This window comes from Mus caroli, unplaced genomic scaffold (genome assembly GCF_978045245.1).
Source record: "Mus caroli unplaced genomic scaffold, Mus_caroli_1 scaffold_6, whole genome shotgun sequence".
Classification (NCBI taxonomy): domain Eukaryota; kingdom Metazoa; phylum Chordata; class Mammalia; order Rodentia; family Muridae; genus Mus; species Mus caroli.
The window spans coordinates 135,431,880-135,456,800 of NW_028227261.1; the positions used below are offsets into that span (position 1 = coordinate 135,431,880).

Here is a 24,921-nt window from a genome sequence, read left to right on the forward strand (position 1 = left end):
GACTGGGAGGGTGCCGGATGTCTGCGGCCCCTAAAGGGTGCTGCCTCAGCAGCTCTGTGGCTCCCGCCTGTCCCAGAAGCCGTCTGCCTCTGTGGTCCTCACTCTAACCTGTAGACTAAGTTCGGTGGAGTCCCGGAGCCAAGATGGCGCTCCCTGCAGGGCAGGTCACTGTCCTCCGACTGGGAGGGTGCCGGATGTCTGCGGCCCCAAAAGGGTGCTGCCTCAGCGGCTCTGTGGCTCCCGCCTGTCCCAGAAGCTGTCTGCCTCTGTGGTCCTCACTCTAACCTGTAGACTAAGTTCGGTGGAGTCCCGGAGCCAAGATGGCGCTCCCTGCAGGGCAGGTCACTGTCCTCCGACTGGGAGGGTGCCGGATGTCTGCGGCCCCTAAAGGGTGCTGCCTCAGCGGCTCTGTGGTTCCCGCCTGTCCCAGAAGCCGTCTGCCCCCGTGGTCCCCACTCTGACCTGTAGAGACTAAGCTCGGCGGAGTCCTGGAGCCAAGATGGCGCTCCCTGCAGGGCAGGTCACTGTCCTCCGACTGGGAGGGTGCCGGAAGTCTGCGGCCCCAAAAGGGTGCTGCCACAGCGGCTCTGTGGCTCCCGCCTGTCCCAGAAGCTGTCTGCCTCTGTGGTCCTCACTCTAACCTGTAGACTAAGTTCGGCGGAGTCCCGGAGCCAAGATGGCACTCTCTGCAGGGCAGGTCTCTGTCCTCCGGCTGGGAGGGTGCCGGAAGTCTGCGGCCCCAAAAGGGTGCTGCCTCAGCGGCTCTGTGGCTCCCGCCTGTCCCAGAAGCCGTCTGCCCCCGTGGTCCCCACTCTGACCTGTAGAGACTAAGCTCGGCGGAGTCCCCCTTAAAGAAATTATAGCAGTTGAGAAAACTAATAATTTTATACAAAATTTTGGCATCTCCATCAATGATAAATTTATTCAAAATGCCACTTATTTTAAAAGCAAAAATTAAGGTATATTTACAAGTCTGAATATAATTTATTTAATTTTTATAAAAATCTATCTTTTTATCATTTTAGTTCCTGAAAATTTATACAGCATAAAACGAAACTATAGTGATTATTTTAACAAAAATTTCAGATAAAGTTTAAGAATACCCTTATATTAGTTTTAGATTCCCTTTGTCAATGAGGAAAGCTATTTCTTTTTTTTTTTTTTTTTTTTTTGGATTTTTTTTTATTTCGTATGTTCCTCAATTACATTTCCAATGCTATCCCAAAAGACCCCCATACCCCCCCACTTCCCTACCCACCCATTCCCATTCTTTTGGCCCTGGTGTTCCCCTGTACTGGGGCATATAAAGTTTGCAAGTCCAATGGGCCTCTCTTTCCAGTGATGGCCGACTTGGCCATCTTTCGATACATATGCAGCTAGAGACAAGAGCTCCGGGGTACTGGTTAGTTCATCATGTTATTCCAACTATAGGGTGCTCTAACCACTGAAACTCAGAGGAAAGCTATTTCTAAGAGGCTGAAAACTTAAATTAATATACAAACTGAGGCGAAACCATTAGTCCTGTTGAATGATTAGCTATGACATTTCTTTTCTGTGTTTTCACAATTACTAGGTAAACAAAAGCAGAATTTGGATTATTTTGAAGAAAATATTAAATTAAATATTAGATATATTTTGACTTATACAACATTTAAATTAACAAAAGTCAAGAATTAGGTAGTTTCTAAATAAGTATTCCTTTAGTTGCATACTTTCATTTATTTAGTATTAGAAAGAAAGGAAGAAATATAGAATAAAGTTTAAATTTATGATTTGAATGAGCAATCACCAAGTATATTAATAACAGTAATGAAAAATAGATAACTCAAAATATGTAGCACAAGGAAAATGCTTATGCTATAGCAATATATAAACCTTTATTACTTTCTGGAACAAGATATTTAAGAGCCATTTTTACTAAATATGTATATATATATATATACATACATACACACACACACACACACACACACACACACACACATATATATATATATATATATATATATATATATATATATTGCTCAGTATTAGAACTCCATGATTCATTCATAGGAGGAGTTGTACAACAAAGGGTTCAGGATGTAGAAATACATGGATCATTACTGAAGAAGCCACACACATATCCTAGCATGATGCTAATCAGCTTAGAGAATACAGTAGAATCATCTGGAGAGTTTTTGTTTAATCCTGATCAGGATGAAATATTAAAGAACCCTAAAAAAGAGTAGGCTTTGAAAAATATAAACGTACAGTAAGGAAGCAGCTTTTTTTGGCCTGCAGCTAGCTGAGGATCCAGAGTCTCAGGAACAGGAAGAGATGTGACTGTGATGTGGCTGTAGCTTTAGGCTACAGAGCTTTGGATAGGACAGGAGAAGGGGAGTCTACTGAGACAGAATTCTGAAAAATCAAGAAGAGAACAGAAAAGATACATGAAGTAGCAAAAAACAAAACAAACAAAAAACAAAACAAGAAAAAACCAAAACAAGAAAAAACCAAACCAAAACAAAAAAACATGTGCAGTCTCGCCACTGCAGGACCCCAGCAGACTTCTCAGACACACTGCAACAGAAATATCATTAGCTCCCCAAATCACATGGGAATCTGCATGTCCAGATGCCTAGGGGTCAATGTCTCCATCTGATTTCTGATTAATCAATAAAGAGCCAAAGGCCAATGGCTGGGCAGGCTGGAAGAGACAGGACTTTTAGGACTCCTGGGAAAGAAGCCAGGGATAAGACAAAGGGATTCTTCCCTGAGGGGCATATAATGGACCACACCATGACAGAGAATCAGAAAGATCAGACTTAAATGCCCACTGACATGTAAGAATACAGGATTGGGTGTGGGGTAGCAGAGATTAAATATAGATTTTAAAATGTGTTAACTCAAAAATACTGGAGGGGAGTATATGCTAGCCACAGGGACATCCAGGAAGTACTCAATCATTGAGCTAGTAAGGCATATTAAAAATAACTCTGTACTGTGTGTGTGTGTGTGTGTGTGTGTGTGTTTCATTCACAAATCCAGAGCTCTTGGGTGGATGCATATCAAGTGTGACTGCCAGAATCTCAAAGCAGTCTAACTATTCACTGCTACAGATCCCTCCCAAGATAGTTTCCAGAAAAATACATTACACAACAGATTTATTTATTTATTTATTTATTTTTTAGGGTTTTTCGGTTTTTCAAGACAGGTTTTCTCTGGGTAGCCCTGGCTGTCCTGGAACTCACTCTGTAGACCAGGCTGGCCTCGAACTCAGAGATCTGCTTGCTTCTGCCTCCCGAGTGCTGGGATTAAAGGCATGCGCCACCACTGCCCGGCACAACTGAGTTTTTAGAGAAAGCAGAAACTTTCATTCACCTTACCTTCAAGCTATCTCTGCATATCCTTCCACAAAATCTGTTCATCTTCTCATGTTATTTTTGCTAGGGTATTTTATTACAGCAACATGAAAATAAACTAAAAACGGTTCATTGTGCAAAAATCATATACCTTATATTGGCATGATCCTATTGGTTCACATTCTGCATAGCCAAAGCTAGATATTTGTGACTGGAAAACTGTAATTTTTATGTTTTTGTTTAATTTCATCTTAAGTTGAAGGATATAAGGAACTTATAGTACAGAAAAAGCCAATTTCTAAAGGACTCCTAATTAGTTAATATTACAATAGTTCTTATTATTTAAAAGCTAATTATTGAATATTTGCAGAAGTAAGACACCTTGAAGTCAACTACACAAAGTTGGTTTTACTCTTGACTTATTTTCAAAAACTCTAAGGAAACAACTAATGCTTTCCAGAGTTTTATGTATGCACAAAACCCCTTGGGGAACTAAGTGTCGATTCTGAGGTGGGGCTGGTGGTTCATGCCTATAATCCCAACTCTCTGGAAGATGGCCCAAGCAAGGGAAAGCATCATGAATGCAGGCATTACTGGAGCTACATCATCCACTATAGAAACATAGGAAGACTATTTCAAATATATATAGATTCTACTTCAGATGGACCTGGGGAATTGGTACTATGCTGCATGTATGAGGATCGTAATTTATGGACATTACAAAAAAAGAGAAAGAAAAGATGACAGCAGTATAAAACCAGAGATTTGACATGCTAAATAAACACTACCATTGAGCTACAACTCTACATACTTTTCCATATATATATATGTATGTATATATATATATATGTATGTATATATATGTATATATATATATTTATATATATATGTATATATATATATATAGGTTTATATATATAATATATATATATATATATATTTATATATATATATAAATAGGTTTACAAACAGAAATCTAATAAATTCTTTGCTTTGGTTGCTTTATTCTTCATCTCCTCTGTGCCCCTGTCCCTTGGGCTCCTTTGTTCTTTTAAGTTCTTTTTTTGTTGTTGTTGTTATGTACACTTAATATGTTAACTATGATGGATCACTGAGATTTATTTTTCTGCTTGTGTATTTGGTGCTCTATGTGGGTTTTTTTTTTTTTGTATCTATATAGGTGCATCTTTCCTTGGTTTGGGGGAATTTTGTTCTATGATCTTTTGAAGATCTCTGTTCCACATATTGGGATTCTTCTGTCTATGCCTGTAGTTGGAAGATTTGGCCTTTTCATGATGGCGCTCATTTCCTACACATTCTTCTATGTGCCTCTCCTTCATATTCTTTGATTGGTTTGTCTACTTCTACTTTAACTTCAAGTCACAGAAGTCTCTCTTATATGTGATTTATTCTACCTTGTCTTTTTCTTAAGTTTTATAATTGTGTTGATAAGTTTTTTTTCAAGTCTATCTTCAATTAAGCTTGAGTTCTCTTCAGTGTCTCTATATCTTTACTTAATTTTGTTCTCAAATCCTGGATATTCTTCCTCATTTCCATCTACCTTAAATTTCTGTTTTCTATGGCATCATTGAAGTGTTTCTTCTCTCCATAGTTCTTGATTTCTTTTTGTCTTCTTCAAGATCAATGTATTCTTTGATATAACTTATCATTTTTCTTTTAAATATTGTGCCCTGGTGTTTATTCAGGCAATTCTTTTGGAGAACATTGTTATAGGATTATTAAAGATTTCTCTGTGTGTGTGTGTGTGTGTGTGTGTGTGTCTGTGTGTGTGTATGTAGGGGATTAAGGGGTGTAAATATTGCCATGGTCTTTCATATTATTTGTATTTTATATGAGATCTAATAATTTTTCGTTGTTAGTTCTGTGTCTGATATGAACATATCAATCAGAGCTAGTGCACAGAATATGCAGTTTAGTTAAGACTTAAAGATTTAATTTCGCCTAGGTGGAATGGAGTCAAGTGAACATGAGTTTAGCCTCAAGTTTGGAGGCATAGATGGAGCTTAGAGATTTGAGGAGAGGAGAATTAGGTAGACCCACACAGTTAGACCTTGGACCAAGTTGTTCATAACATGACTGAATTATGAGAGTGGGTATTGTGGGGTTTTGTGGTTAGGTTCCAAGCTATCTGGACAGAGCCTTCATGTTTGGGTGGTGTTGAAAATAGGGATCTTTGTAATTAGCTAGGATATTCACATGGAGAACTTGAGAGGGTGTGTGGTCAGGAGGATCTGATGGGTTCTCTAGCTACATAGAAATGTACCATTAACCCAACTTGCCTCCTGCCAGAAGGTCTGATTTGTAAAGGTTATATCTGTGTTGGAAGTATCTTGGGTTGTGCTCACCCAACCTCCTCGGTGCTCATTAAACATTCCCAAAGCTCGGGCTGTGAGGTTAATACATTTTCCTGGTCCATTAATTTGGAAGCATAAAGAACCCTGTTCTAATAAAGAGCGATTTTCTCCTAATGGTGCTCGGGTGGGATCATAGGGTAGATATGGTAAATCTAATGTTTTATTAGTAGTAAAGAATTTTGGAAAAACTATAGCATCATGGCAAACTGGCATTGGTTTAGGGAAAGTCAAGAGAATGGCCCATCTATGTTCGCCCCTCATACTAGGAACCTGAGACAAGTTCAGCATTGTCAGAATCAGGAGCAGTCCTCGGGAGGTCAGCATCTTCCACACCATCCTTGATTACTATCTTGCGGGTGAGTCATTCCAGCAGCCAAAATGGGTTGTCTTCACTCTGTGGAAAAACACAAACAGCTCCCCTGGATCTATCAAAATAGGATCCAGGCCTTTCCACAGACCAGATAAGACATCCTTCCATTTCACCATTTCTTTTGGTCTATCAAGGTCTGAGCTATGTCGATTGGCTGCAGAGCGACCTTGCTCATCAAGATTCAAAAAATTAAGTGTAAAGAGTGCCATAGATACAGCTACTCTTGGCACTGAGGACAGAGTCTCATCAACTCCCCCCTTTTGCTTTATAAAATAAGACTTGAGTGTACGATGGGCATGTTCCACAATGCCTTGTCCTTGAGGATTATAAGGAAGGCCAGTCAGATGAGTGACATCCATTTGATGACAAAATTGCTGAAATTTAGTAGAGGTATATGCTGGCCTATTATCAGTTTTAAGGACTGTGGGCTTGCCCCAAGCACTCCAAGCTTCTAAACAGTGCTGTATAACATGAGAGGCTTTCTCACTTGTTAAAGGTGTAGCAAACATAACACCAGAGCAGGTGTCAATGGAAACATGTAAATATGGATTTCTTCCAAAGGAGAAAATATGAGTGACATCCATTTGCCAGACCTGTAATGGCCTGATGCCTTGGAGTTTTACCCCTACATGAGGAGTAGGCAGAAATTGACAACAATTTTGACATTGGGTGACATTGTCACGAGCTTCTTTCCTGGTTAAAGTGAAATGGCGGCGTAATGTTTCAGCCGTCATGTTGAAGCGTTTATGAAACTCCCTTGCAGCCTCTGCCTGTGAGGACAGAGCAGCAGCCATGATTCTAGTGGCTTTGTCTGCCAAGTCATTTCCATGAGACATGGGGCCAGGAAGGCCAGAATGAGCCCTAACATGAGTAATATACACAAGATGTCTTCTATGTAACAGGGCTGACTGAATTTGCTGAAAAATGTGAGCAAGCTTGCTAGAGGGTCTAATTAAGCCAGCAACTTCAAGCGTATTAACTGCATTAACCACATATAAGGAATCAGATACAATATTGAGCCGTCCCGGAAAAGTTTCAAGGACCTCTAGAACTACCAAACACTCTACAACCTGGGGTGATGTCTCATTATATTGTTTAGATATTACTTGGCCATTTACTACATATGCACCTATACCAGATTTAGATCCATCTGTATACACTACTACCCCATCCGGAAGTGGGTGTTTGGCTGTTATTACTGGAAACACTATGGCTTGGCTTAAGGCAAACTGTAAAATTGGATGTTTTGGATAATGATTATCAATTTGTCCTGAATAGGAGGCAACCAAGATTGCCCAATAATTAGTTGTTGTAATCAGGGTTTGAACTTGAGCAGAAGTATAAGATACAATTAGCATATGAGGTTCTTTCCCAAAATGAGTAATGGCTGCTTTTATCCCCCGAAGTGCAAGTTGAGCAACTGCATTAGGATACTACTCCATGATTTTTACAGGGGAAGCATTAGGGTGGATCCACAATAAGGGTCCATTTGCCAAAAGACTGCTGTTGGTAACCGTGCAGTTTTTAATATGCACAATTCAAATGACTTTGACTTGTCAATGCGTTGTAATTGAGCATCTTGTAAGGCCTTTTCTATAGTTTGTAAAGCTTGACATGCAGCTTTCACTACAGTCATCCAATCGCCGGGGGTCATTGCCAGAGTAGCAAGCCTTTCGACTTGCACTATAGTAAAATTGGCATTGACTCCATAGTTACAGACTGACTCCGCAAGTTCTTTAATCTGTATATACTCCACCGGGGTGTGAACTTGTCCGCCATCGGCACCTTCAAAGACTGGGAACACTTGCTGCACTTTTCTCTGTTCCTCTTTTGAAATGAATGAGTCTGAATGATACCTCTGCACATAGGGCGGAGGTGCACTAGGACCCAAAGACCGCGCAGCGATTTGACATTTGTCTCTAGCTACTTTTGCTTTCTTTATGTTATTCTGTGACTGATTAGCTTGTCTTTCATCTGGCTGGTATTTTTCTCCCTCATAGCCTGCTGCTTCTTCCTCTAAGTCTGTTTCCTCAGAGGAGCTAAGTTCCTTACCCTATTCTGAGCTACTGACAGCTAGTGCCTTGAACTCATCTAATGGCGGGTAGAGGCTCCTTTCCTTATGTGCCTCTCCAGCTCGATCTTTCCTTTTCTCTCCCTTTCCATCCATTTTTCTAATCTCTCCCAGGGCATTTTGTCCCTTATATCTCTTTTTCCCCGGCTCAAGGCCCGGGGAAAGGCCTTCATTCTTTGGTGCATCTTGTTTCCTCCTAACTTTTACTCTCTCTCCTCTCTCTGTCTCTGATAGACTGTCTTGAATTTCGTTCAAAACTTTCTGCCGCGCTTCAACCATTTGCTGACAATCCTCGTCTGTTAAGCACGATCTCACCAATTTCCACAACGGCATGGTCCCTGCTTTAAGTTTGCCGTTCTGCTGTTCCCTAACTAGATCTCCTTTCAGTTTGTCCCATGAGGCGACAGTTAATGACCCTGAGCAAGCATACCATGGTGCCACACGGTCTATCTCCCTGACAAATCCCTCTATAGTCTTAGTGGCAATTTTCAGGCCACACTGCTTCAGGACCGACCGTAAGGCCATTACAACAGAGTGGGAGATTCCCATACTGGTTGCTGTCCAGGCCTGACCGCGACTGAGAACCAGTCAGCAATACTGGTCGCTGTCCAGGCCTGACTGCGACTGAGGATCAGTCAGCAGTTCCAGTGGTGGAAGCAAAACGAAACCAAAAGGGAAAGTACTATCACCGTGAAAACAATCAAAAGGGCATCTAACTCTGGAGAAATTTCAAGACTGTATGTACCTTACAGAGCTGTAGTGTCCTGCAGTTCTGGTTCCGCCCCGCGAACGAGGGATTTCCCTTGCACAGGTGTGATGGTATTAAGTTCTCGATTCCTCAGCGCCACTTATCCCGAGCTACGGTTCTCACTGGCAAGAACACACTCAGGACAACCGGAATCTTCTGCAGCAAAAAGCTTTATTGCTTCTTCAAGAGGGAAGACCCCAACCTCGGAAAATGGGGTCACTTATATAGCCCTCAGCCATGGCATTTCAGCACCTGATGTGGCGTGTCAGCTCCTGATTCGTTGCTCGCCCATCACCCCACTACTAAGTCCCGAGATGGGCAGTGACTAAGCGTGAGTTCAATCTTGCACTTGCACACAAGGCTTGTTTACTAGTTAGGCACAGCGGAGGCCAGCGCCATCTTATAATGGCGATTGCTCGCGGCTCGCGATTTTCGCAGCATGGCTCTCCACATGTTCTCTTAGGATCGGTATAACATCTGTCCAGGATCTTCTGGCTTTCATAGTCTCTGGTGAGAATTCTAGTGTAATTCTAAAAGGTCTGCCTTTATATGTTACTTGACCTTTTTCTCTTACTGTTTTTAATATTCTATCATTATTTAGTGCATTTGTTGTTCTGATTATTATGTGTCAGGAGGAATGTCTTTTCTGGTCCAGTCTACTTGGAGTTCTGTAGGGTTCTTGTATGTTCATGGGCATCTCTTTCTTTAGGTTTGGGAAGTTTTCTTCTACAATTTTGTTGAAGATATTTGCTGGCCCTTTTCTCTGAAAAGCTTCATTCTCATCTATACCTGTTATACTTAGGTTTGGTCTTCTCATTGTGTCCTGGATTTCCTGTATGTTTTGAGTTAGGATCTTTTTTGATTTTGCATTTTCTTTGATTGTTGTTTCCATGCTCTCTATGGAATCTTCTGCATCTGAGATTCTCTCTTCCATCCATTGTATTCTGTTTCTGATGCTCACATCTATGCTTCCCCATTTCTTTCCTAGGATGTCTATCTCCAGAGTTGTCTTCCTTTGGTTTTCTTTATTGTTTGTACTTCCATTTTTAGATCTTTGATAGCTTTGTTCAATTCCATCACCTGTTTGTTTATGTTTTCCTGTAATTCTTTAAGGGATTTTTGTGCTTCCTCTTTAAGGACTTCTACCTGTTTAGCAGTTTTTTTTTTCCCCTGTATTTCTGTAAGTGGGTTATTAATGTCCTTCTTAAAATCCTCTACCAGCATTATGAGATATGATTTTAAATCTGAATTTTGATTTTCCAGTGTGTTGGGGTATCCTGGACTCGCTTTGGTGGGAGTGCTGGGTTCTGGTGTTGCTGCGTGGTCTTGGTTTCTGTTAGTAAGATTGTTATGTTTGCCTTTCGCCATCTGGTAATCTCTGGTGTTAGTTGTTATAGCTGTGTCTGCCTGGATCTTGTTCCTCCTGTGATTCTGTTAGTCTCTATCAGCACTCCTGGGAGTTCAACTCTCTCCTGACTCTCAGTGGTCAGAGCACTGTCTGCAGGCAAGCTCTCCTCTGGTGATGAAAGTGCACAGAGTTCTGGGTCTCAGCTCTGCCTCCTGGTTGAAGATGAAGGCCAGCAGGGACCCTGTCCAAGAAGCTATGTTGCTTCTGCAGCCCGTGAGCTCTCCTGCACAGACTGGTCTTTCAGGGACCTGGGATACAAGATGAGGCAGATGATTCTGGGAGTCCCCGAGTGAGCATTGCAGAGCTGGGAATTGATGTAAAATCAAGAGGAATATATTGTTCTAACATGTTGGGTGCACACCTGCATATCGAGAGAGAAAATGATCCACTATTTTTTTTAAGATGAATATTGCAATTTATTTTCCTGTTACTCTTTCAAAAACTCAACACAACAATTTAATAAATGTTCTATGTGGTAAAACCACTGACAAATAGGTTTGTTTTATGGAAAGGGAAGAATAGTTGTTAGTTTGTTTGACATTTTTTCCTTGAATTATGTAATATTTAAATATTTATAAGTTATAACATATAATTAAATTATGTATAGTGAAAATAAATATGTTAACTTCTAAACTTAGGGTACATTGGAGTACAAATATGACTACATTAGTGACTGGAAAAAAATGGAAGCACTAAGAAAGAATGCTATTCAAATGTTCACTTGTCAAATGATGTATTTCTACTACTGAGCGTAAAGTAAAACTCTATGTAATGGTTTTATGTACTGTGAAATATTATTATTGTTTCCTTGTTCAGAAAATCTGCTCTAAAGCTAGCAGAAAAGAAACGCCAACCTGTTATGCCACACAACATATCTGCATATCTTAGAGAAGCTCGTGGTGGCCCTTCTATTGATGAAGAAGAAATAACTGAAGAAAAGTTCCAGGAGTTCTTAAATATCTTAAAGAAGCTGTGAGTATTCTTAATGGACCAATTTATTTCACTGAACACTATTGTAAATAGTTGGTGTTAGTTGGTTGCTTGAAAATGTCTGTGCATTATTTATTCATGACTTATCATGAGTGTTGGGACCAGAAGAGGAATGCCTGGAGACTATTCTATGACAACAATCTTCATGAACTCAATATTCATGGCAAGCTCTGGATATCTACCATTTTTAGTTTCACATTGCAAGAAATATATGTAGTTTGTACTGATGTTAAGTTATTCTTATGATTTCATTAGGTTTTGAATATTTGATGGCTTTGCACAGAACTTAAATTATCTTTTCCATCAGAGAGCCTTTAAATACACTTACCTGTTATTACCTGTCATTTCCTTGAGCATTTTTTCTTGTATCTGGGACACCACTGCTTAGTGATAGAAAGAAAAGAAAAGGAGAGGGGAGGAACATAACAACAGAGAAAAAAAATGAGATTATAATACAGGTACATCATCTAACATTTCTCCTTCCTTCCTGTACATTTTCCCACATAACTTTCCTCACTCTCTTTTAAATTCATGGCTCCCTTTTAATTAATTGTCATTACATAACTATATGTTTTATATATACATCCAGTTCTCATGGAAGCTCTTTGAGGTAGATGTGTTGAGTTATTAGAACAATATGTGTGCTAAACTCAGTCTCTGTGCTTCTATAAAATGTGCCTTTATTCCTTGCTCACTTAATACTAATACATTAATATTATTGTTGTTGTTTATTAAATTATTATATACTTAGTGACTTAAATAATGTGCAGTTTGATATCTTTTGTGTGTGTGTGTGTGTGTGTGCGCGTGTGTGTGTGTATGTGTGTGTCCATGTGTTTCATTTTATTATCTTTAGGCAAAGTGTATCTGCTCTGCTTAATCTGTCAAACTTCCAACTTAGGTATGTAATGAGCTGTTCATTTCTGGAACAATACATCCTCTTCCATGGTCATACTGTTGGCAGAATTATAAATTCCTTAAAGTTAAAGAATGAATATCTTCACTTTCTTGCTAGTTCTCAGTAGGAACATGCATCTTAGACATGCCAAATAGTCTCACAATAAAAAACTGTATGGCCGGACCCCATAACTGTTGCTGTATTCTAAGAATTAAGTATAGCCCCTGATTCTACATATAAACTCAAAACCATGTGGGTAGGTAGTTCTCTTAAGGGTGTTAGCCATATTTAAAAACATGAATACTTATATGTTAATCACATTTGCAATGGAGATGCATGTTTTAAGTGCAAAACACAAATGTGATTCAGCTAAATTCTACTTCTTGATGAATAAGTTGTCAGGTCTGTAGTCTTTTGTTTATTCCCAACTAAATGAACCATGATCATGTAAGTTGGTATGCTGCTTTATTCAGCAGATAATAAGTTAGCAGAATTTTAAAAGTAACTACCTTACACTCTCTAAAATCCTGTGTTATACTGTTTGAATTTTGCTAAATAGAAGTTAATTTTGAGTTGCTGCAGATACTTTCAAATGAAATAAAATATTCCCGAGAACATTAACAATCTATTGAATATTGATAATTCAGTGTGATATTAGTCACAGTGACTTTATCGTAACTTCTATTTCAATTCAATAATTCTGAATTTAGTATTGATGATGTATGATGGCTTTGAAACATTAAAATCATCAGCAGACATCACATCATTGAGCTGGCATGACACAGTACCTATTTGAGAACTAAAAGGTACAGAGTCAGTAAGTTGATTGTCAAATAGATGGGATGAAGGAAAGAGAGGAGAGAGGATAGAAAAGTTGTTTAGGAGACCTAATGTTAATTTTTTGTTGGTTTCTTTCTTTCTTTCTTTCTTTCTTTCTTTCTTTCTTTCTTTCTTTCTTTCTTTCTTTCTTTCTTTCTTTTTCTGAGACAGAGTTTCTCTCTATAGCTCTGGCTGTCCTGGAACTCACTTTGTAGACCAGGCTGGCCTTGAACTCAGAAATCTGCCTGCCTCTGCCTCCCGAGTGCTGGGATTAAAGGTGTTCACTACCATGCCCGGCTTAAATTTTGTTTTTTAAAGTATATTGTATTGGCTACAAATTCATGTGGTAATTCTATGTTCTAATTAAGGCACTGAACTCTACAGTAAGACCTAGAGTTGGGAATTAAACTACAGTAAACAAAAACAGGAGTGAGGAAACTAGAAAAATGCTAGGGGTGCTCATCACAGCAACGTAAGTACATCCTAAAGATGGTGAGATAGAGTTTAGAATCAATTCTCAAATGCGATTTCTGATTGATGGTTACTAGGACATTAGTTTGTTCTTTCATCTACCCATTCCTTAGACAAATCTTAAAGGGGCAGTATATTCTGATGAATACTTTTATTGAATCTATGCATAGTTGGCAAAGGGGATCACTTCAAAAGAAAATGCATTTCAGGAAGAGTAAGCATTAAAAAATAAATACAACTAGAAGCTGTGGATAATTTTGAACTTTTAAACAGTTTGGACATTATGGATATGTAGTTTCACACATTTATGAACAAATTCAACGTAAACATTGTGTTCTTCTTAGTAATTTTTCCAGCATCACAATTTCAGGAACAACCAGCATATTATATGCATTATATGCAGCATAACCACTTATATTCTTAAATATAAACAAAAAAGGGCACTGAGCATCACACTACTCAGTGGTAAGGGCTTAAGAGAAGGCTAAATCTAGCCTCAGCAGAAAGAGGTTGGTGGAAACAATCAGTGAAATTCTCTCTGATGGGCAATAGGATGGGATATTGTATGAAATAAGAAGGCCAAATGTCTCAGATAAGTGTATTCTGTTATAAGAAGCGTGGTCATGTGAGTCTACATCATGGTTTGTAGCACAATGTCAGTAAGAAGGACACATTCCTGTAAAGTACACAAGAGAGGAGGAGGGCTGGGGAGAGGGGGGAGATCTTGGAAGGACTCAGGAACCAGCTCAGAGACAATGATGGGATTTAATGCTGGTGGATTGGGAACTATCCATGTCTTTGTAGTAAAACTGTGATTGTCATGAGGAGATTCAAGATGGTACTGACTATAATACCACCACTTTCTAAAATATTATTATGAATTTCTTGTAGAAAACAATTTCTTATTTATAACCTGCTACTCTTTAAAAAGGTGACTTATATGAGTTTTTGGATGGTGCAAAGAGTGTAAGATGCAGGGAACTAAAAAACAATCTGTGAAAGCAGCTTGAGATCCTTAGAGAAAACCTGGCCCAGTTGTTATCTCTTCTACTTTCTCCAATTAAAGATGCTTCCTTCGAGGGAACGTGGCATCTGAAGATCATTAGGTTTCAAAAGAGCAGTGATGCAGAGCCACTTCTCAGGAAGGACTCAGAGGACCCACTCCCTGAAAGAAATCAGCCTATTTGCTTTTTAGAATTGGGCCATGTAAAATCCAAATGCAGCCTGGATCTCCTACTGTGTTCTCTAGTGAAGTGGCTCATAAGATAAGGAACCACAGTCTGGGACTACATTTCCGGGCTATGTGCCAATCAGAGTAGCATGCTATGAAGCTATCAATTTTGAAGAAAAGCCGCACTTGAAGGAAAGCTGCTTGGAAACAGGCTGGGAAGATTGTTTCTCATCTAGAAGAAACAATCTTCATTTGAAGCTGGATTAATAAAGAATTGTGTAGTATAATTGCTTTGTCAAAATAGATATTTCTGATAGGAACCATGATCATAGATGGTACAGGAATGTGATTATAAGAAGACAATTACTTGAGATGAGGTAACAAAGAACAGAAATGTCAATCTTGTTGACATAATGTAGATATTATGAAAGAGAATGGGTCTTGGTCTGTTTGTAGCAGTAAGGGACACAGTTTTACCTGGGAAGTATGCACTGCAGTCATCAGACAAAAGCAGGTAATGAACCAGACTGCTATGAACATTAGCTGTGTATTCTTCAGAAAAATTCTACCTCTTAATTTTCTGTTCACTAATCTATAATAGGGATAAACTCATGTTATCATTGTTGTCAAACTCAAATGAATCAAAATTGCTCTGTATGTGCTTTATGTGAATGAATTAAAAAAGTTTGCTACCATCTCAAGGTAATTCTCTTCTTACAAAAGAATATATATTTTCTTATGATATATGAAAAAAATAATAACTGTTACTTATTTATTATGTATCTGTATTAGTTTACAAAGTTGACCATAACATTTCATACTATAATTTAAAATGTTTCATATTACAGTTCAAACTTTAGTGTGATTTTGAAAATGTATTTTTATACCAATCTTCTGTAGTTTAGAATTAAACAAGGTCTTTTACTATAATATATCTACTAACATACTTTTGCTATATTAATATATTATTTCACAATATATTTTAAAATATTTTTTGAAAATTTTATTTTATTTTTACTTTTAACACCCCATATTCCACTCCTCACCCTCAGTCTGCTCTACATCCCACACCTCCTCTCCAACCCACCCATTTCCACATGCATGCTCCCACTCCCCACCCCACTGGACCTCTAAACTCCCTGGGGCCTCCAGGCTCTTGAGGGTTAGGTGCATCATCTCTGAATGAAGACAGACCCAGAAAGTCCTCTACTGTATGTGTGTTGGGGGCCTCATATCAGCTGATGTATGCTGTGTTTTTGGTGGTCTAGTGTTTGAGAGATCTCGGGGTTCCAGATTAATTGAGACTGCTGGTCCTCCTACATGATCACCTTTCTACTCAGTTTCTTTCAGCCTTCCCTAATTCAACAACAGGAGTCAGCTGCTTCTGTCCATTGGTCGGGTGCATATAGCTGTATCTGGCCCTTTCAGCTGCTTGTTGGGTCTAACCGTAGCTTTCTTGGTTTAGGGAACTCTTTTTTTTTAAAATATTTAAAGGTAGAATTCTTTTTCATAGAAATGTTTTAAAAGTATAAGTATAATAGAAACACACATTAAGCAACTGTGACATCAGATTCTTATGGCTTTATTGGAAGATTTTAATATGTAGTTTACTACAGATTTAATAACACATAAGAACAAAGAGTCTTATATACAGATGTAAGAGTTGTCTATAAACAAGCACAGACTGTTTCTTAAAAAATGTAATGTCTAACAAAATTTTAATTACCTTCTCCATATACTTACTAAATTCTCACAAATATTTTATCATCTTGTGAGCCAGGCCTGACTTCTCAAATGGTTTTAGTTTACATACATACAACTGGGTTTACAAACATAGACATGCAGTTTTACTATAAAGAGTCATGTGACATGCAAAATAATTTTTGAAAGACTTAGAAAATGAAAATAAGATCATATCAAACCTAGGAAATCATGTGTTCTGTAACTATTTCTAGTAGAGTATGGGTCTGTGTGGCCATTTTGTAGGTTAAACTCTAGATGTATCTATAGAGATGTTTCAAATACTTTGGTTGTCTTTAGTAACTTACAACTTAACCCTATTTGTCATCTGTCTCTTTTACCCACTAAATATCTGTTCTTTGGGTCTCTATGTACTCAAGGGTTACTTGTTCTATACACGTGCTCTACAAGTCTTAGTTTGACTAAGAGATGAGACAGTAGTTCCAATGTGTAGTTCCCTTATGTGTTTCCAATATCTATTTATGGTTCGTGGCTTGGCTATTATGCACAGTGCTGCAATAAATATAGACAGTGCCAGTGTCTCTATGGTATGTTATTATATCAAAAGACGTAACTTTCATGTATATGTAGGTTTTCTGTTGTGTTTTGGTATAATTGAAGATGAGCAGCCTTGATCCATGGTGATCTGATAGGGTGTATATGGGATTACTTCAATCTTATTGTGTTGGTTGAAGCTTCTTTTGGTCAATTTTGAAGAAGGTATCATTACATGTTGAGAAAAAGGTATATATTTTTTTGTTGTTGTTTTGTTTTAGCATGAAATGCTCTATAGATATCTGTTAAATACATTTGGTTCATCACACTTAGTTTCACTGTGTCTCTGGTATCTGTTTCCATGATCTGTCCATTGGTGAGAGAGGGGTGTTGAAGTCTCCCACTATTATTGTTTGAGGTTCAATGTGTGCTTCGTGTTCTAGTAACATTTCTTTTACAAATGTAGGTGCCTTGCATTTGGGGCATAGATGTTCAGAACTGAGAGTTCATCTTAGTAGATTTTTCCTTTGACCAGTATGAAGTGTCCTTCTTTATCCATTTTAATACGTTTTGGTTGAATGACACTTTTATTCGATATTACAATGGCTACTCCAGCTTGTTTCTTTGACCATTTTCTTGGAAATGTTTTTCCAGCCTTTTACTCTGTCTAGGGTCTGTCTTTGTCAATGAGGTGTGCTTCCTGTATGCCAGAAAATACTGTGTCATGTTTATGTATTCAGTCTTCTCAACTGTCTTTTTATTGGAGAACTGAGTACATTGATGTTAAGAGATATTAAGGACCAGTGAATGTAGCTTCTTTTTATTTCTCTTGTTAGAGGTAGAATTATGTTTGTGTGGCTATCTTCTTTTGGGTTTGTTATAAGAAGATTACTTTCTTGCTTTTTCTAGAGTGTAGTTTCCCTCCTTGTGTTGGAATTTTCCATCTATTATCCTTTGTAGGGCTGGATTTGTGGAAAAATACTGTGTAAATTTGGTTTTTTTTTTTTTCATGGAATATCTCGGTTTCTTCATCTATGTTAATTGAGTGTTTTGCTGGGTATAGTAGCCTGGGCCGGCATTTTTGTTCACTTATGTTCTGTATGATATCTGTCCAAAATCTTTTGGCTGTTAGAGTCTGTTGTGAAGGCTGGTGTAATTCTGATAGGTCTGCATGTATATGTTAGTTGAACTTTTTCCCTTACCACTTTTAATATTCTTTCTTTGTTCTGTGCATTTGCTGTTTTGATTATTATATGATGGGAGGAATTTCATTTCCAATCTTTCTGTAGGCTTCTTGTATATTTATTGGCATCTCTTTCTTTAGGTTAGGGAAGTTTTCTATAAATTTGTTGAAGATTTATACTGGCTCTTTAAATCTTTTCTCTCTTTTATACCTATTATTCTTCTTAGAGTTGATATTTTCATTGTGTCCTGGATTTCCTGGATGTTTTGGATTAGGACCTTTTTTAATTTTGAATTTTCTTTGACTATTATCACTGTTTTCTATGGTATCTTCTACACCTGTTATTCTCTCTTCTCTCTTTTGTATTCTGTTGGTGATGCTTGCCATCTATGACTCCCGAACTCTTTCCTAGGTTTTATATCTGTAGGGTTGTCTCCCTTTGTGATTTCTTCATTGTTTCTATTTCCATTTATAGATCCTGGATGGTTTTGTTCAATTACTTTACCTGTTTGGGTGGACTTTCCTATATTTCTTTAAGAGATTTATGTGTTTCTTCTTTAAGGGATTCTACTTGTTTGCCTGTGTTCTTCTGTATTTTTTAAAGGGAGTTATTTTATGTCCTTCTTAAAGTCCTCTACCATCATCATGAGATGCAATTTTAGATCACAAACTTGCTTTTCACGTGTGTTGGGGTATCCAGGACTTGCTGTGGTGGGATTAACTGGGTTCTGATGATGCCAAGTAGTCTTGGTTTCTGTTGCCTATGTTCTTACACTTTCCTCTCACCATCTGGTTGTCTCTGGTGTTAGCTGGTCTTGCTGTCTCTGACTGAACTTGTTACTCCTGTGAGCCTGTGATCTTAGGTATGTCAGCACTCCTTTGAGCTTAGGTGTGTCAGCATTCTTATGAGCTTAGGTGTATTAGCACACCTGGAGGACAAGTTATCATTGGGCATTATTGGGGTACAGTGAGCTATGATATAGAGTCAGCTCCTGGGTTGCAGATTGAAACTGGCAGGATTGTGTCCCAGGCTGCCCTGAGGTTCCTGAATTCTCTGGGCCTTGGGTGGGTGCCTCTTGGGCCAGGTATTGGGCTAATAGTTGTGGTCTCACCTGTGAGCTTCGGTATGTCAGCACTCTTGGGTTATCACCAGGTGGGATTTGGGGTCTGGAGAACTTTGACAAAGGGTCAGCTCCTGGGTGCAGATAGAAACCAGAAGGCCATCACATTTTTTTTAGTGTAAATTTCTCCCCTTTGAGAATATGGCTTGCTTCTCACCGGGGGCTGTGTGTAACTCTTCTTCAGTATATGCCATACTACTGTGTCTCATTAGCCTTCAGATTGTGTACTTTAGCCCTCTGATGTCTTGTTCAATGTTTCCTTTTTAGCTCAGTCTTATCTGAAGAGTCAATTACATTCACTGGGTTCTTCTAATATTCATCTATACCTTCAAAAATACATGTAACAGGTGATCATTATGAAATTATTTGTCTCAAGTGTTTATAAGTAAAATTTACTTCTTTAGAACTTCCACTCATAATTACTGACTTGTGATACAATTTTATTATATTTTAAATGTGTTCTGTATTTTGAGCAACTACTCTGTTTTATTAAATTTTATGTCAATTTCATATGGATTTGGGAATGATTTTATTTTATCATCTGTTTTGTTACTTGTTGAGAAAATATCTTAGTGCTTTGTAAGTGTACTCAATAGATAAATAGTAACTCTCTTATTCAGGAGCTTGGTAGATATTTATATATTCTTTAAACTTCCCTAGTGGACCTTAGAAAAGTTTCATATAGGTTTATGTTTTTAAAAGAGAATTTCCCTTTTAAAAACATTTTTTATTGGTTATTTTGTTTATTTACATTTCAAATGTTACCCCCTTCCTGGTTTGCCCTCTGAAAACCCCTATCCCACTCCCCTTCCTCCTTCTATGAGGGTGCTCCCCCACCCACCCACCCACTCATGCTTCATTGCCTTAGCATTCCCCTATTATGGGGCATCAAGCCTTCACAGGATCAAAGACCTCCTCTCCCATTGATGCCAGATAAGGCCATCCTCTGCTAGGGATGCAGATGGAGCCATGGGTCCCTCCATGGGAAGTTTTTGGTTGGTGGCTTAGTACCTGGACGTTCTGAGGTGTCTGATTGGTTGGTATTGTTGTTCCTCCTATGGGGTTACAAACCACTTCAGCTCCTTCAGTCCTTCCCCTAACTCCTCCATTGGGATCCCTATGCTCAGTCTGATGTTTGGCTGCATGCACCCTCTTCTGTATTTGCCAGGCTCTAACAGAACCTCTCTATAGACATCCATATCAGCCTCTTGTCAGCAAGCTCCTCTTGGCATCAGCAATAGCATACAAGTATGGGATGGATTCCCAAGTTGGGAAGTCTCTGGATGGCCTTTCCTTCAGTCTCTGCCCCACTCTTTGACCCTGTATTTCCTTTTGACAGGAGCAATTCTAGGTTAAATTTTGAGAAGGGTGAGTGGACCCATACCTCAATTGGGGAGGGGGCATGCCTAACCTTTGGATATGGTCTCAACAGGTTTTCTCTTTGCATTGTTGTGTATTTCAGCTAGTGTTATCCCTGTTGGGACCTGGGAGCCTCTTGTTTTCCTGGCATCTGGAACTTTCTGTTGGCTACACCCAGTTTCCCATCCTGACTCTCTTTACATCTCCCCTGTCTCCTCCCAAACCTGATCCTGCCCCCTTCTTTTTCTCTCCCCCTCCTCTTTTCCTCCCATATCCCTCCCACTCTACCCCCCCATGATTATTTTGTTCCCCTTCTAAGTAGGACTTAAACATCCACACTTTGGTTTCCCTTCTTCTTGAGTTTCATATGCTCTGTAAGTTGTATTGTGCATATTCAAGCCCTTTCCCTCATATCCACTAATCAATGTGTACATACTACGTGTGTTCATTTGTATTGGGTTACCTCACTCAGGATGATATTTTCTGGTTCCATCCATTTGCCTGTGAATTGCATGAAGTCATATGATATCACTAGTTACATATTCCTGTTGCTGTGATAAAACACCTTACAAAAGAAACTTAAAGGACAAAGGCTTTATTTCAAGTTGCAGTTTAAAGACAGATTCAATGGTATCAAGAAAGGCATGGCATCCAAATCTTTAGCAGCTCATTAAATTACATTTCCAGTCAGCAAGCAGATATTGAGAAATACATATCCTCATCTTGCTTCCACAATTTTATTCAGGCTTACATAACACCCTAGTGAGTTATGCTGCTCACATAGAGTGGTGACCTTCCCACCTCTGTTAACCTGATCAATATAACTCTCCACAGATATCTTCAGAGACTTTTCTTCAAGGTGATTCTTGACTCTGTTAAGTTTGCAACCAATATAAGCCCTCAACCTAGAATAAGACTATTTTATTATACTCTTTATGAATCTTTAATATATGTGAAAGTTATTTAACTAGGAGCCCATGTATTTGTAAATGGCTGCCTTAATGAACACACAGTATTATAATATATTTACATACATATTCTTTTAATCATTTTTAAATGATTAATGAAGTCTGGGAATAATGGTAATTTTATCATAATTTTATCATAATTTTATCATTTTTCAAATTTAAGAAATATATATATATATCCATTTTGTGGTAATTGGAGCATTAAAATAATGACAAAATGGTTTTCATGTATTTTAGCAATTTGTTTATAGAAATTTCCCATACCTTAAAATGTTGGCTTTTTAAAGAATTGTGACAGAATATCATATACCTTGCTTGAGTTTTATCATTTAAATATATGTTAAATATATCTAGTTTCTAGTGCATTATAAGACTTAAAGGGCATGTACAAGAAGTACCTAAATGCACAAAACTATGCAGAGGAAAATTTCTCTCTCTCTCTCTCTCTCTCTCTCTCTCTCTCTCTCTCTCTCTCTCTCTCTCTCTTTCACACACACACACACACACACACACACACACACACACACACACACACTCCCCATTTTCGATTCTGAGTTAGGCCCCAACATGATGGCTTATGTTAGTTACATCAGCTATGCTTCCTTGCTATTCACTGTCAATTGAATCCATCCAGTGTAAACAGTAGAGAATAACAGGGGTCAGAAGTCTTAAGGTCTGAGTTTTCCCCTGGCTGCTTCTTGCCATTCTGCCATGGTTGGGTGCATGTGTTTATAAAATGCCTATATTAGCTGTGTTTGTGTCACTGGGACCAAGACAACTGGCAGAAACAATTTGAGAGCAATGCCAGACTAAAGTCAAGTATTTGTATCACAACTATATTGACAACATTTCACATTCAAACTGTAGTCTCTCACCCTCTAGTTCTCTCTCTGAATATCAGTGACCTCAACTTCCCTTGTCCCTTCAGGCCAAGAATGCTCAAAACTTTTTAGTTGTTTTTTATTTACCTGGTTTCAGCTCCAGATCTATTAAACCCTTACTGTTTTCCCTTAATCCTGTGTAGTTACTTCCATATATAGTCTTTTCAATTATCCTCCCTCAGAATGTTATTCTTTTGTATGGTAGATATATATTCTTCTATATTGCTTCTATATTATACTTATATATCATCCTCAGTAGCCCAGATTGCTACACAGATCCACACTGTCTGGTTCCTCGTAGAAAACAACCAAACCCAAATCACAACCTTATTATATCATCCCATGTTCTCTAATCAGAAATCTCTTTCCTTCACCTTTGGCAGTGTTTTTCCTTTGCTTTGAAAATTTCTCTTCCTATCAGGTATCCACTGTCTTCATGAATACTTTTAGAATACTTCCACATGCAAATTTTTATTTAGACATTGTTCTCAGAAATTTCCAAAGAGCTAATTTCCATGGACACTTGTTATTAAAGTGAAATATTTCCCAAAGAGCAAGAGTCTTGCCTCTTCATCCTAGTTTTGTGTTTGCTTTGCATAAAATTCATAGTGCACACTAAACTATTGAAGACATGTTCACATTGAATTCGGCTGTATTAGTAGCAGGGAATGCATGCAGTCCTTGTCAGAATTGGAATATTGTGGTCTTTTGTTACCACAGTCTTTAGTATTTTCATTGTTTTGATATGTTTTTCATATTAAGTTGGCACTTTAACACAAGCTAGAATTCCATTGAATTTAAACTACATAGGATGTGTGGATTGTAAGAAAGGTATTAACTCTCCCAGAAGAATCAGTGCAAAAGGATGAGGACTGAAGAAGCTGTACTTATTTGAAAATCAATGCTCACTTAATTTCTTATGATGACTTCATACTGTAGAATTTGGACTTTTAACTGGATTCTATCAAGAACAGACTAGGATAGAAATAAATATTTTTTCTTAATGTAATTAAATCAACGAGGGAAACTTTCTAACCAAGGAAGATGTGGTCTAAAGAACTATTGAAAAACACAATATAATAGAATGACGGCTCCATGTGTAAAATACTTCACACATATGAAGAAGACTGAATTTGGATGGCAAGAACCAGATGAAGCTCAGTGTGGTGGGTATGAATATAATCCCAGCACTACTACAATGTCATAGAATGCAGAGACAAGAGACTCCCAGAAGCTCCCGAGTGTACAGCTAGATTGCTATATATAGGAACACATAATATAAAAGCATTTATCAAACATAGTAGAAATTGAGGACCTACACCTGGGGGTGTATGTATAGCACACAATTCACATACCTAAAATGTGTACGCACATAGACATACTCTCACATGACGATTTAAAAAAGGATACAAAATATTTATTCTGTAATGTTAATTGTGATACATAGTCAACAATAAATATCAAGTGTTTACTTTATGGAAAGAGCAATAGATAAAGACAAGTACACATATGGGAAAATCCTTGGCCTGAGGAGAGGGAGGGGAATGACCAAGGGACAGTAGATCATCAGTATATCCCATGAAATAGGGAAAAAGTGAGAAAATGTAAACCTGACAAAAATTGTATTCTAGATACACATCCACACTGATATGGGTAAATGAATATATAATAATGTTTAAAAACAATATTGTGCAGAATATTTAAATATTCATACACTCGTAGGGCACTCTGACCCACAGAGGAAAAACTATACCCATGTATACCTCACACAAGAGGTTATTGCTATTGTGATTGTGACAGATGGGCCATCCTCAGCAGTCATCCACAAGAGAATAGTGTAAATCACAGTAGAGCTACACAGCAGACTGCAGCACTGCTGGAGAGAGCATTCTGAAACAGTGTTCACCCACACAGTGATAACTGAAATACAGAGTTGAGTTGTAAAGTAAGTTGTGGCTATTAATGTATAACATCATTTTATTTATTTATTTTAAATTTAGAAGGAAATAATAGCAAATGTATTTTGTGTGGAATAAAATGTGGTTTATGAAGAAGGAATAAGAGAGAAGACACAAAAGTATTTTAACATATTCTACTTTTTTATTAGGTATTTATTTCATTTACATTTCCAATGCTATCCCAAAAGTCCCCCGCACCCTCCCACACCCACCTTTCCCCCCCCCCCATCCCACTTCTTAGCCCTGGTGTTCCCCTGTACTGAGGCATATAAGGTTTGCATGAACAATGGGCCTCTCTTTGCACTGATGGCCAACTAGGCCATCTTCTGATACATATGCAGCTGGAGACACGAGCTCAAGGGGGGTACTGGTTAGTTCATATTTTTGTTCCACGTATAGGGTTGCAGATCCCTTTAGCTCCTTGGTTACTTTCTCTAGCTCCTCCATTGGGGGCCCTGTGATCCATCCAATAGCTGACAGTGAGCATCCAATTCTGTGTTTGCCAGGCCCCGGCATAGTCTCACAAGAGACAGCTATATCTGGGTACTTTA

At 38.4% G+C, this 24,921-nt stretch overlaps 1 protein-coding gene across 1 annotated transcript in view; it reads left to right on the forward strand.

The window, feature by feature from the left end:
- Cnbd1 (cyclic nucleotide binding domain containing 1) overlaps window positions 1-24,921 on the forward strand; it is a 367,012-nt gene that overhangs the window by 44,733 nt on the left and 297,358 nt on the right. Inside the window, exon 4 of the mRNA XM_085838485.1 lies at window positions 11,133-11,288. Within this exon, the coding sequence (XP_085694611.1) occupies window positions 11,133-11,288 (156 nt within the window). The remainder of the gene's footprint in view (window positions 1-11,132; window positions 11,289-24,921) is intronic.